Genomic DNA, 14,924 nt, shown 5'->3' on the forward strand with positions numbered 1-14,924 from the left:
TCCAAACAGACAATCTCAAAATGGATAGCCCACTGCATACGCTTTTGTTACTTTTTTCATGGTAAAACTGTACCTGCAGGCATCAGATCTCACTCCACAAGGGCCACAGCTACCTCTGCAGCTTTCCTCAGAGGAGTTCCTACCAAAGATATTTTGGAAGCCGCCACTTGGAGTTCTGTGCATACCTTCTCCAAGCACTACCACCTACCATTATACTCCAAAACTAGAGCAGGCTTTGCCACTGCAGTCTTGCAGGACATCCTGGCTCCTCCTACTTCCATCTAGTGCCTACCACCCCTTTCTTAGCTTTGAGATTCTACCCATCTGTTATGACTGCAGCTGTATGCACGATGAACATAGTACAGTTTTGTACCTACCATAAATGTAGATGTTCGAGTGCTAATACAGCTGCAGTCCAGGTTTCCCTCCCTCCTTCCCCTCTTGGGACAGGTCCATTGGCTAACACCTCCTCATACAACCTGATTGGGGTATTCTTTTATGGTGTATTTGCTTGCAACTACTGTATTTTGATTATATTGCATTGTTTTATTACACAAATTTATGTATTGCCTTCCTTCTGGGGGCACCTGACATCTGGGGCAAGAAAAACTGAAGAAAATGGCGTCGGCCGGTTCTTTTATACCCCTGTCGCACTGACATCAGGGAAGAAGCGACGACAACTGATGCCGGACCTAGACTTTGGAATTCGGCCGACCGAGGACCCGCCTGACGGCAGGAGAACCCATCTGTTATGACTGCAGCTGTATTAGCACTCGAACATCTACATTTATGGTAGGTACAAAACTGTACTTTCCTCTGGGCCACATATCTGGTTACACAATACCATTTTACACATTTTTGGCCCAATCACACCTTTATTGACCATTGACTCAGCATGCAGTCAGTGATCCCAAGCCTTCTCCCTAGTATCATTCCCGTATCACTCTGTGGGGGGTTCCCATTTCCAGACATCATTAGCTATGTTGATGACCTACCCTATGCAGGTCACAGTGAAAGAGGAAGTTCAGATGCTTGGTAACCATTATAAACAAGAGATATGGATTTTTGTACTTTAGGTCCTAATCTTCCTAAGCCCAAGAGTACACATGCACACAGTGCATCCAGTACTTCATTGTTACATGTGAACATGTGTTCCCACATTCTTGAACCACTCAGGATGCATTTAGTTCTCACTCCCAGAGCTAGCCTGAACATCCAGTGGGGTTATTATGCTGTCCTCCTAAACTGAGAGATCAGATCATCAGATATTCAGTTTCACCCTTAGTCACACCCCCTATCCTGTTCCTCCCCTATCCTGTTCCTCCAATGTTCATTTATTTAGTCAGATATGAGTCTCTAACATAATTGTTGGTAAACACTTCCACACCAGCACAGCTGCACTGACCCCTGCTCTATACATAGCTAATTCTACCCTTTGAAGAGCTGGCCTTTATCCCTGGCATTGAATATACCCTCCCTGTAGTAACCATTGCATTTGCCAACACCAGCAGACTTCAGATGCTGCTAACCAAGGCATGCAACTCCATAGAATTAGCAAAAGCAGAAGCACATCCCTGCTGCCTTACCTTGTCTGAAGCAAAACAGGCTGCCCATAGAGCTCCAAATCTGCACATTACTAAACATAGGTACATACCTCTCAACCTACTTAGCGCAAGAAATCTGGACAAAGCTAACAATAATGGAAGGACAAAATAGGGACACATTTTAAACATTGAGCTAATAAACTTAGAAAGTTGCTAAAATAAAAGGTTTTGTGTTGCCATGCATTTTCTGAAGGATATAAAGTCTGATACTTATATGTCTGCCATTATTTAGTGAATTCAACCCTCGCTGATTTGCCAGAAAACCACAAATTTTATGAAGAACAGACCAGAAATATGAGGCAAATATCTGAGCGTTCAGCAAAAATCTGGACAGTTGAGAGGTATACATGGACAGTTACTTTGCTTTTACTTTCTGCCGCCCACTTCTACACTCTTACTTTACATCCCTTATGTCCATGTGCATTCCTACTAATCAATACCAAAACCATTTTTCCCATGTCATCTTCAGATTGCTTTTTAATTAACACCCAAGTGAAACAAAAAAGAAAGCAGTGCATTTTAGCCATGTTATAACACAACCTGAAAGAAAAAGTTTTGTAAAATAAGACTACCACTGCTGTATGCAATTCATGTTGTGTCTTTCGGCTTTTCCCAGTTAGGGGTCACCACAGCAGAACTCTGGTCCGCTAATGATTGGCAGTAGATTTTTATGTGCCGAGTTGCCGGCCCTGATGTACAACCTTCAACAAAGGTGCGCCCATTTACGCATGTCTCCGCACAGAAGACACTCTAGCTGAGAATCGAACAGGACAACGTCTTACTGTGAGGCGACAATGCTACCGCAGCACCACCACCGCAGTATTCATACACTTATAAAATTACCTGAAATTAGCCCCACAGTCATCAAGCTGCTTTATTTTTAACAACTGTCAGTTAGACAGGTTTAAGATAATGTACTGCTTTCTCGGTTCATTTTGCAGAATGCATACTGTATCTTGTACTTAATTGTAATTTGGGTTTCCTCTTGTCTTCAAAATACAGTGCTGTTTGTAGCATTTTGAGCTGCATTGTCTACTTCAGTTCTTTAGATTGTATTCCTTTTTGGGACTTTAACTGATACAGCTCATGTAGTTTGCAAATGAATTAAAAATGTCTGCTTTATATTACTAGATGATAATTCCCAGTAGGTGTATGCAGTAGTAATGGTTATATAAATGCAATAATCAAAGAGGGGTTTGTTATCCTGCTGATACACTTTTATTAGGTATATAAAGTAGACAGTTAGGGCCTGCTTTCTTTTTTTGAATGAAGTGCATATTTATATAATGAACATTGTGATTTTCATGCACAATACAACTGTCATCTGGAGTGTATCCATTCTGGGGACTGAGTCTGCTATGTTTGTTGTTTACATACCTTCTTATAAGGGACCATGGTTCTTTCGTAGAAAAGGGTGGATTGCCTTTCTCCAGGAGAAGAGGAAGCACATAATTAAGAAATAGGTTTTAAGTATCTTGAGACTTTCTTTAAAAGTAAAACCAGAGGGGATTAGAGTCTGCACCAGCAGAGGGAATGAAAGTTATCATCTCTAATTCAGTAGTCATGGTTGTAACTGAGAAAAAGAGTGGATTTCCCTATGCAGGTGGGGTGAGTCACTAGCTGATGTGGGGAAGTTTAAATGTCTTAGGGTCTTGTTCATGAGTGAAGGTAGAAGGAATCAGAAGACTGACCATCAGATAGGTGCAGCTGTGGTATTGCAGGTGTTGTACTGGAGTGTGGAGGCAAAGTAAGGGCTTACTCGTAGGATAACTCTGTGTCTCCATACTCACATACAGTATGAGTCACAAGCTTTGATTTATTCGTGCTGCCACTGAGACCCACACCAGGACAAGTGACTTAGAAAGATGGCTGGATGTATGAACACCAGGTTCTTTGACTGACTCCAACTAGAAAGTCTTTTCTGCTTGCACATATATGATTTTCTAATAGAAGATTGTCTCACCTCCTTTAATAAATGCTGCATATGATATCATCAGAAAATAGATGTTTAAAAGGTATCAAAATTATATCATTGAGGCAGTTAGTTGAAGAGTTTTCAGATTGGGGTGTATCAATCTAACCCTGTTATGTGTGAGTAAATCCAGTCAGAGTAGAAGATTGTGGTAATTGCTTTTGGCCAAATTGTAAAGAAGGGTGAACCACTGCATAGAGAAACACTGTCTTCCATTGGAATGAGAAAGCATTTGTCTTCCAGGCCTGTTTGCAAGAAATCCTGGAGCAGAATTTCTTTTATTGTCTAACTAGAAATCAGAGTGGTGGATCCTCTTGAGATGTTCCACACAGTTAGATCAATCCTTGGAAGACCCCCAAGGTTAGGTTTCCATTAATGGGGGTCTGTTCTGGTCCTTTTGAGCTTGTCTGCAATGAAGTTTTGCTCTGACGAAATGTATGAAGCCTGAAGAGTCAAACTGATCTAAGTTGCTACATCCATAACTATCCTAGAAAGTCTGCAAAGGAGAGGTTAAGACCGGATACATCCCCCCCCCCATTTCTTTATGTAATTACATCACTGTGGTGTTGTCTGTGTATACTTGCAGAGTTTCTTGGAAACCAGAGATGATTAAAGTCCTTCAAAGCATCAATAACTGCCAGCATCACTGCAATATTTATGTGCTCCTGTCTGTCTACAGGAGCTCACATAGCTGACACTTGAAATCACTCCCCATGCCAGGTCTGAAGTGACTGTTGTAACTGACTGGAGGGGGGGGTTGGAAGGGAAAATGGAAGACCTGGATTGCAAACTGTATTGTCTACCCAACATCTAAGCTCCCTCTTCACAAATTCGAGAACTGGGATCTGAAAGTATAAAGGTTGTGGATACTGAGTCCAGACTGATATGAGTTACCGTGATATTTTTATGTGTAGTCTGACTAAGGGGAGCATGTGAATCATCAGTGCAATATATCCAAGAATCCTAAGAAACTCCCTTGCAGATTCTGGATTTTGATTGGAGAAACTCAGAAAGAACTGTTGAAGCATGTCTACTTTGGAAAAAAAAGGCTCTTCCCAAAACAGAGTCCAGCAAACATCCCAGTTAAATCATTCTGTGAGAAGGGATTTATGAAAGTTAATTTGAAAATCCAGATTGAGTAGAAGTTCCTGAACAGTTGCTGAAGACTTCTGACAGCTGAATAGAGTATGCAAAGATAAGTCATCCAGTTATGTAAAAATGTGAATGACTTAAAGTGTGCAGTAAGCAATGACTGGAGCTAGCCGTTTTGGGAATACCCTTAGTGCGGTGGGAAGTCCAAATGGTAGAAGAGAGAATTGATAATGTAAGTCAAATACAACAAAACTTAAAAAGAAATGCCTAAAATGATCTAAAATGGGGATGTGATGATAGGCATCATTTAGGTCTTAGCTTTACCATGAAAGCTATAGGGGGATCAGAGGTATGCGAGACTAAAGAAACAACATTTTGCATGTTAGAATCATGACAAAAACAGAAAAGGAGAATATAGCACAAGCTTCTAGGATCCTTCTGTTTTGAAAACTAGAACAATTCTTGAATAAAAACTTTGCCTAGGAGATTGGTGGCACAGGTTCTATGACTCTCTGAGACACTATCTGCTGCAAGAAGAGAGGAAATAGAAATCTGGTATCCTGGACAGGAGGGAATTCCTTGTAAAGGAAGGAGGGATTCCCCTTGCAAAGTGTGCCTTCAGGATCCATCTTTCTGAAACAACTGGATGCCAGAAGGGAACAACCTGAACAGGCAGTTAGTCATGCTGGCTTGATTTTTAGAGGCTTTTTGGGTTTTTTTTAGAACCTCGTTTCCATTGTTTTTAAAACCTTGTTTGCTGGCTCCTTGCAACTTAAATTGCTTATTGAAAAAGGAAGCTGAGAAGTGAAACGTACTGTCTAAAAAAGAAGAGTTGAAAAACACCAGTTTTCCTCATGAAATAAAGTATAGTGGAATGCTCTGATCCAACAGAGAATTTCTCTAGTTGTCTGTTCTGAAAGGAACCAAACAGATCTGTGATGTCCCTTTCTGCCCAGTTCTTGAGATCACTAGCCAACCAACAGTTCCCCAGGCTCTGCCAATGGAGCACTCTTTTAGGTGGCAAAAAAGCAATGAAGCTCTGTATGCTCCCAACTGTTCTTTTATGGAGCATTACTTGAGCTTCTGATAGTTAAAGCATGTGAAAGGTACTCATAACCCATATAACTTAGGCCACTGCAACAGTGATCTATACCTGGACATATAATATGTGAGGTATATTAAAAACAGAAAAAACACGAACCAAACTGCGAAAAAAATCAGTGGTAAAACCAGTAGACCAGAAAATCCACAAGTGTTGTTGAAAATTTATTGTCTGTGAGGTATATTCTTGTAGGGTTGATTCTAGGGAGAGGGACAACTCCTAATGAAAATTACAAGACCTAATATTGTGAATCCATGTCAGTTTATCAAAAAAACACATTGTCGAAACCCATATGTTCAAACTATATGGTTGATAACTTAGTTAATTGAAAAACTGACAGAAATACATGCAACACCCGCCAATAATACAAACAACATTTTTGCAGGGAGGTGGTCAAGCCCTCTTGCACCCCACACCCCCCTGCTAATTATTTATACCAACTCTGAGATCACACTACAATGGGAAAAAGGGAAAATTCTCATATTCCCACTGTACCATGATCTTAATCAGAACAGTTCAACCTGGCTGGATAAGGAGCAGGTTACAATTAGCTACCTCTCTGGTGCCAGGATCCATGACGTCACTCCAGCACTCAAGTCACTTAACCACAAGTTCCAGTATGACTCTGCCATAGTCCATATGGGAATGAATGACTTGAGATGTACCTCAGTAGTCTATGTGAAGAGAGACATGACTGAGCTCTCAAATTATGAGTCACAGGCAGTTATAAGCCTAGACTTAAGCAGCATTCTACCTTCTCCAAGGATGATGCCACAATACAAACAAAAATGATTGACTTGAACAGTTGGCTTAGCTTCTGGTGTCAGTCCAAGGGGATTCAATATCTGTTAGCCTGGGAAGACATGGTCAACAGGCCACTCTGCTTTGCCAGAGATACCCTGCACCTGTCTCCTCTAGGCTTTCAGGTACTGGCAAAGGCATTAGCCACCCCTATTGTGTCTTTTTTAGGCAGTGTCAAAATAACCAACTTCCCAGCTTATCAAAATCCTGTCTAGATAAACTCAAGATATTGCTGCTTCATGCTAGGAATCTAAACACGAAACTGCATTCCATGGAAGCACTCCTCAATTTGGAAGATGCTTACATCTGTGCAGTCACCAAGACATGGTTCAAAGGTGCAGAAAGTACCCCGTACTTGCAGGGCTACAATGCCTTTCGTACATTCAGACCACAAACTGAGTGTGAAAGAACCAAAGGAGGAGGTGTATCAATTTTTGTTAAGGATAAGTACACCTCCAGACCAGTCAAACAGTATGACTCATTTGAGCTACTCCATGTCCAATTAACTATAGGCAAAGCCCCCTGCCACATCATAGCTAGCTATATGTCCCCCACCATGAAACAGGAAAAGCATGCGGCGTACCTTGCCTTATTAGAGTCACTTGCCATACAGCCCAACACCTTACTCATGGATGATTTTAATTTTCCTACCATCAACTGGGAAACATACATGACCAGAAACATGCTGGCTCAGAGGTTCTTGGACTTTTCAATGCAAATTTTCTGACATCCACAAGAGGCTCAAATGTTCTGGAGGTAGTACTCACTAACATGGGAGAGCATTGCATCCTCACCCCTGTGTGATGTCCTCCCTGGTAATATCAGACCATAAAGCAGTCTCGTTCAATGTAATTATAAGAGCAAATACCCCATCAAGCTCAAAAATGCTTAAGAATTTTTCTAATACAAATTACCTCCTACTAAGTGATGGTATAAGAAGTTTCAAAGCCCCCTTGAACTCAGATAACATGGACACCTATGCAGAGGTTACACCAATGCCCTGTATAACCACTTAAGCAGTTGTATAGAATCAGCTGTACCTGACTGGATTAAAACCAGGTGTTGCTAAAAAAACAAGCCACTCTGGTGGATTCATAGTATAAACAGACTATACAACAAAAGAAAGAAACTAACGTTCAAGAACAAGAGGGAACTGACTCAGCAGAGGAAGAAATCTCTCTCTAGCTTAAACAAACAAATTAGAGATCTTGTCAAGTCCTCCAAGGCTAATTATGAAGCAAAAATATCCTCCCTAGCTAAGGAGAATCACAAGGCATTCTTTAACTAGGTCCAAAACCTAAAAGGGAATACCCAGCTATGCGCTGAACTGGTTGTGGATGGTGCCACCCATACTCAACTGGAGATGAAAAGCCAACCTGCTAGCCTTTCAGATTTGGAGCAAACTTCACCCCGTCCCCTCCAGTCACCCCCCAAAGTATACCTGCCACCATTCCTCAGCCTATTATCTCAAGAGAGCAGGTCATCTCAGTTCTCTCCAAACCCAAAAACACAGCATCAGTGGGACCAGACAACATCCCAAGCTGCCTTTTAAACAACTTAAAACATGACCTAGAAGACCCATGTGGATCCCTGTTTAAACACAGCCTGAGAACTGGCTACATTCCAGCAGAATGGAGGATAGCAACAGTAATCCCTCTGCACAAAGGGGGACCATCAACCAACCCTGGGAATTATAGACTTATAAGCTTGACTAGCCTCATCTGCAAGGCCTTGGAAAGAAACATTAAGGACCTTATTAACAAGGACATAGGCAATCTCCAAACTCTGGACCCAACCCAGTTTGGATTCATTAAAGGTAGATCATGCCTGATAAACATTGTTGAGTTCTTTGAGAAAGTCACCAAGGCCCTGGAGGAGGGAAAGACAGTGCATACCACCTGTCTTAGCAAGGCATTTGACACAATCCCCCACTCAGATATTATAGAGAAACTCTTCCAATTGGACATTGACCCCTACATTACCAGATGGGTAGCCAACTGGCTCACCGACAGGACAAATACTGTCAAAACGGGTAACTTTAACTCTAGCAAAAGATCAGTCACCAGTGGCATACCACAAGGTTCTGTGCTAGACCCTTACTGTTCGAAATTTATTTCTCATAAGTCCAGGCAAACTTGGACAGCCAGTGGCTGCTAAAGTTTGGTGGCAATTGCAAACTGGGAGCAGTCACGGAGTCCCCCAATGATGTTAATATACTGCAGACAGGGTTAACACAGACAAATGATTGGTGGCAAAGCCATGGATTAAAGCTATTTACAAAAAATGCATTAGTATTCCCTTTGGGAAAGCTGGCATCCCTGTTAATTAATTTATAGACAACACCCCCCCCCAAGGGTGCCCAATGGTATGTAATCAGGTTAATATCATTCTGAACTTTGACCACCACATGTCCACAGTAGTAAGGACATCCTTCTATTTGGCACATCTTATAATTAAAGGCATTGCATCTAGATCTAAGGATGTTATAATTCTATTATAGTTGGCCCTCATCAGACCAGTAATTGAATACAGTCCTCCCGTTTGCAAGTACCTCACCAGACACATGCAACAAGTGGAGAGACCACAGAGGTTTCTCATCAAGAAATTAAAGGGTACACAAAACAAGTTTTACATGGAAAGACTGAAAGCCCTGTCACAGTATTCTGTCTCCTACAGGTTGCTAAGGGATGAACATGCCTGTCTTACAGGGCAGTCTCTGATCTGGCCCTGATAGAAATGATACACATTCATAAGTCTAACTGCAGGAGGGTCACTCACTCCAGGGATCTTAACCTAGCCTCTGACATGAACAGGTCATGCTGGAGAGATAAGATACACCTCCCAGAGACTGCCTGTTCTACGGAATAAACTTCCAATTCACATGAAACAGAGCCCCTCCCTGGCCGTCTTCAAATGCAACCTAGATCAATGGATGGGTAACCACAAATTACTCCTGGGGTGGTACTCTTTTGCCTCCTGGACAGAGGAATCGGTATTAACTACCATAGACCCTTACCTCTGTGAACGTCACTCCCCTAACCACCAACAATTGGGGCATCCCATGAAAAATATGGCTAGGCTTGTAAGAGTTCTAGGGCTGTTAGCCTAGTAACCTCCTATGAACTTATGAATTGTCAACCATGTGGTCTCGACCATATAGGTTTCAATAATTAGGATATTCGACTGATTGATACAGACCTGATATTGCAAGTCCCACAAATACCAATAAATAAAATGCTATTCTAACAACAAAATATTGAATTATAACAGTCACTGTGTTTTTGCATGACAACAATCCTACACTCCTGCTAACTGTATGCACGGACTCTGAGGTCACAGTTAATCAAAGTAGTGGGAGTACTCCTGAGGCAATCTTAAGACTCACTATAAATTTTCTAGTATTTACTGTTACAGCCTTGCAGTTATGAGGATTCAGTTATAATCCTTAGAATTACAAATCAGATCCAAGCAGGAGGTTGGTATAATGGTTAAGGTATTTACCTTATAGACACAAGGTGCAGGGTTTGAGTCTCACAGGGGGTAAAACAATGGCAGTTAGCCTAGTACTAATCTGTATACCAATGAAGTGTGTGTCTTAGTTGGTAAGCCGTGTTTGAAGTATTGCAGACAGTTCCACATACCTTAAAGAGAGAGAGAGAGAGATTAAACTGGACGTAAACGCTGTAGAGAATGAAGTTCATTTGAAATGAGGTGAAAAAAAAGAGATATGACTGGGTTTGTGAAATAGTCAAACAGCATAAATTTTAGACAAGATCCAAGTAAGTTTTTTCATACTTTTTGAGTGGGTGATGGGAGACAAACCCAGTAAAGCTTTAAAAAGATGGTATAAAAATGAGTTGGATAGAAGGGTAAGCAGAGGGGAAGGAAAGTGTGGTGAGAGATGGGCAGCCATGGGTTATTTGAATTGCTAGTTGTGTTCATTTGGGCAAATTTAGTATTTTTGTTTTCATTTGTCAAAATATGGTATGAAAAGAGCATTTTCAAAGCTTTTTGTATGTGAACTTGTAGCTCACACAGTACTAACAGTGTGCAAAATTTTTTGTACCATGCGCTGGAAGAATCATAAGTGCTGGCAGTGTCTTTACTGTACACTTATGCTGCCTGAAAGTCTCAGCAGAGGGCTTACTGTTAGCCATCACGGTGTGTCTGGGTTGCGGTATTTTCTGCCATGTCACTTCTATTCTTGTGCACAGATAAACTAATATATATATCTCATTGAAATGTAATGTAATGCAACATCGTTTTATTTATAAATTTTCACAGTCAGTCATGGAAAAAATATATAAATTGTGGGAAGAAGTGCATTCTTTTTGAGTCAGAGGTCAGGACACAGTTGATGTTAATGGTTCTGTTATGATGATGATGATATTGTCTAAGAAATCTGTTTACATTAACAGCATTTTTTCTGTCTTTCTTTAGTTCCAGTGGCAGACATCAAAACTCTTCTGACTGGAAAGGACTGCCCTCACATGAAGGAGAAGACATCAGCTAAAAGTAGCAAGGTCATTAATTGCAAAGAAGGATATTTATGTTTCAGAGCCCTGAATGGCTTATGTTAGTTTTCAGCATGTTTACAATAAACAAGGATAAAACACTGCAGAAAGAGGGCCCTGGAAGATTCGGAGGAACTTCTATATTTTTCCCCTTTTTCCCCCTTCAGACCTGTTGCCTGTCTAAAAAACACATTCTGTGTTTCTGGCTCCAGTTGCCTCTCCCCATGTTCATTGCTACCTTATCGGCATGTAGAGAAAGAGAAATGTATTCACTTTCCTGTGAGTTGCTTTTGATAGTTGGTTGCATTGACCAGGGATGAAGTGAGATGTGATGAGCATCACCAAGTCATAAAAGTTGTTACTTTAGACCTCTTATTTCATCCTCAGCCCGTACAGCCACCCACCACTGCTGCTTGTATGCTCATTTATTAAGCCCTCTCGTGGAAGTTGCTTATGCATCTGAGGTTTCCTACATTTGTTATACTCTGTCACCATACGTGTGATATGCCAAGATACCTTAAAATAATAAACAAAGTGACCCAAAAGAAGATGCAGATTTCACTTTATGATTTTGGTAATGGACAATACTTCTATTTTGTGCTTCAAAACATCCAGTTCTGAGCAGGTGTCCCCCAGCTGATCTTTGCACAGGTATTTCTAGATGCATTGTGTTCACTAATTGGAGAAGAGGGATGATCTAGGAAACTGTGTCATTTCCTGGGCCTCTGCATTAGAAAGCCTAGAAAGTGACATGCTTATTGAATCTGCTTTCTTCTGCAGGCATGTTCTTTGCAACATCGGTATTTGTCAAAAGATGTCCAGTTAAGTAAGATAACCTTTTAACAGCTGTGGTCATGCCTCAAAAGCTGCTGCAAAACGTGTAATGTGAATTCAACTAGAGAGTGGCATACACCAAGGGCTGTTTGTGTGTATGAATGAGACAAGAGACGGTAGAATTGTGTAGTTTTACAAGCTCATGCACATACTTTAAAACAAAAACATAACTGCAACCTGGAGACGCCAACATGATCATAAACTAATCAAGGACTTATCATTGTGCCATATTTAATGAACCAAACCAAAAATTGTACAAAAAAGACTGTTTAATCTTCTACATTATTTAACCTGAGTAACCAGGTTGCAGCATGATGTTATAGCACGTGATCCCTGGATGAAGCATTTATCTAGTCAAGTGGACTGAAAGTTGATTTGTTTTGTTTTTCTGACTGCACTTTGTTGTTTGGATTGTTAAAATGTATTACACTTTTTTGTTAGATTGTGACTCATTTATCTAAAGGATTAGTATGACTGTGGATGTCGTTTACTTTTTGTTTGTTACGTGTTTCACTGTAAGGACTAGCTATACTGCAAATATGATGTAGTTAACTGACAATGTATGCAGGACAAGATAAAAGCAGAAGAGATTGATCCATTTGCACACTCAGGAGCACTGGACACCCCAGAAAGATTTGGCTCAGTGGTCTCTAGAAAAGTGTGGGACCAGGACATTAACCTCATGTGCAGAACGTTTACAAACAGTACTGTTGAGCTCTTTTTTTCTGTCCTTAGAGCCATGTCAGAGATGCAGTTAGGTCATGTGGCACCCAGGGCAGTTCCCAGACTGGCACCCTGAATGCAAAGTTTAGGACTAAAAAAGAACCTTCCCAAAATGAAGGACTAACAAAAATGTGAGCTCTCATACTCTGGACTGCAGCAAACAGGTTATGCAAGCTCCATGATATTATTACCCACAGTAAACAAGAATTGCATTAACTTAAGAAGCTGGCAGCTGCAACATCACCACCGCTCCTTGATTAATAAGTACCAGTAGTGTGTTCCCCATTAGAGGTTGCGCCCCCTAATAGCTTACACCTGAGGCAGCCCCCAATTTGCTCCACACTAGTTACATCTCTGAGCCAGATGTTCTGTGAGCAACCTCATAGCAGAAGCAGCAAGCAAAGTGAGTAGGCCATTTTATCATGTAATACTTTTCCCACCTGGGTTACTATAGTACATGTCCCCACATCATTTTGAATAAGCTTCATTGTGAATGTCTCCATTATTTTGCACAGATTGGTCAGGCTGATTGGTCTGTAATTGTTTGGGTCTAATGAGACCTCGGTTTGTAAACTAAAAGCATCTCAGCCTGTACAAGCATGTTAATAGCTGCATAGATGCAGCTGTACCACCAGGTAGAAGTACAGAACTAACTCAAAAAAACAAGCCACCCTGGTGGAATCACAAAATCAGTAGGCTGTATAACAGAAGGAATAAAATCATGGCAAAAATTAGGAGGTGCAGCACCCAGCAGGATAAAAGCACTCTCATCAAACTAAACAAACAACACAGAGGACAAATAAAGTATACCAAAGTCAAATTTGAGGTAGGTTTGATCTCCCAGGCCAAGGACAACCACAAATCATTATTTAGCTGTGTCCACAACCTCAAAGGCAATGCACAATTGTGTGCAGAGCTCCTTGTGAATGGAACCACCTATACTGAGCCAAAAGATATAGCAAAACTCCTGGCTGATAAATTCAGCTCCAACTTTACTCCTCTCTCCCCCTCAGCCTTACCTCAAGAAATATCATCAAATGTAACTCCCCCTACTATCACTAAGCAACAGGCCCTAAATGCTCTAAGACCAAGAACACTGCATCAGTGGGCCCAGACAGTATCCCGGGATATCTTCTAAATAGCATGAAACATAACCTGTCAGGGCCTCTGGAATTACTATTTAACTGTAGTCTCCAGACAGGCTTTGTACCCGATGAATGGAGAACAGCAACAGTCATCCCTCAGCACAAAGGTGGACCATCTACAAACCCTGGAAACTACAGACCCGTACATCTCACTGCTCTTATATGGAAAGCCATAGAAAGAATTATCATGGAGATGATCAATAGAGATGTGGTAAACCTCCAGACATTGAACCCAACCCAGTCTGGTTTCATCAAGGGCAGATCATGTCTACTCAACCTGGTGAACTTCTTTGAGAAGGTCACCAAAGCAATGGATGAAGGCAAAATCGTTCAGACTGCCTACTTTGACCTGGCCAAGGCATTTGACACAATACCCCACTCAGGCATTGTTGACAAACTCAAGAGGTTAGGTACAAACCCATATGTCACCGGTAGGTAGCCAACTGGCTCACAGACAGGACTCAGGAAGTTAAAACTGGGGAGTCCACCTCTACAAAGAGGCCAGTCACAAATGGAGTCCCTCAGGGATCAGTCTTTGGACCGCTCCTTTTTTGGATTTACTTCTTAGAACTCAAGGCCAATGTCAGTGGTCTTTGACTGACTAAATTTACAGATGACTGCAAATTAGGAGCTGTCATTTAATCTCACACTGACACAAATGTTCTCCAGGAGGGGCTGACACAGACAAACAACTGGTGTCAGAGCCATGGACTAAAACTAAATGCCAACAAAATAGTATCCTTTGGGAAATCATCCATCCCTAGTAACTGTCATGTTGACAACACACGCCTTAGAGTTGACCCAGTAGTCAGGGACTTAGAGACACACACAGGTAGTAATCTAGCCTTTGACCATCACGTGTCTACAGTGGTGAGGAAATCATTCTATGTTGTGCAACTTATAAACAAAGACATGGCAGCTAAGTCCAAGGAAATCATTGTTCCACTGTGTTCAGCATTCGTAAGACCTATCATTGAGTATAATGCCCCCTTTGGTATGTACCTAACCAGGCATATCCAACAACTGGAATGTCCACAGAGGTTCCTCACTAAAAGAATACAGGGCATAAGTAAAATATCTTATGCAGACTGCCTCAAGGCCCTATCCCTGTATTCTGTCTCATACATGCTTTTGAGG

At 41.3% G+C, this 14,924-nt stretch overlaps 1 protein-coding gene across 1 annotated transcript in view; it reads left to right on the forward strand.

Annotated features, from left to right (window-relative positions):
- ELMO3 (engulfment and cell motility 3) overlaps positions 1-14,924 on the forward strand; it is a 1,057,243-nt gene that overhangs the window by 996,401 nt on the left and 45,918 nt on the right. The window contains exon 19 of the mRNA XM_044081425.1: positions 11,012-11,094. Coding sequence (XP_043937360.1) covers positions 11,012-11,094 — 83 coding nt within the window. The remainder of the gene's footprint in view (positions 1-11,011; positions 11,095-14,924) is intronic.

Source organism: Protopterus annectens, chromosome 8.part0, assembly GCF_019279795.1.
Source record: "Protopterus annectens isolate FY-2018-M chromosome 8.part0, PAN1.0, whole genome shotgun sequence".
In the NCBI taxonomy this organism is placed as follows: Eukaryota; Metazoa; Chordata; order Ceratodontiformes; family Protopteridae; genus Protopterus; species Protopterus annectens.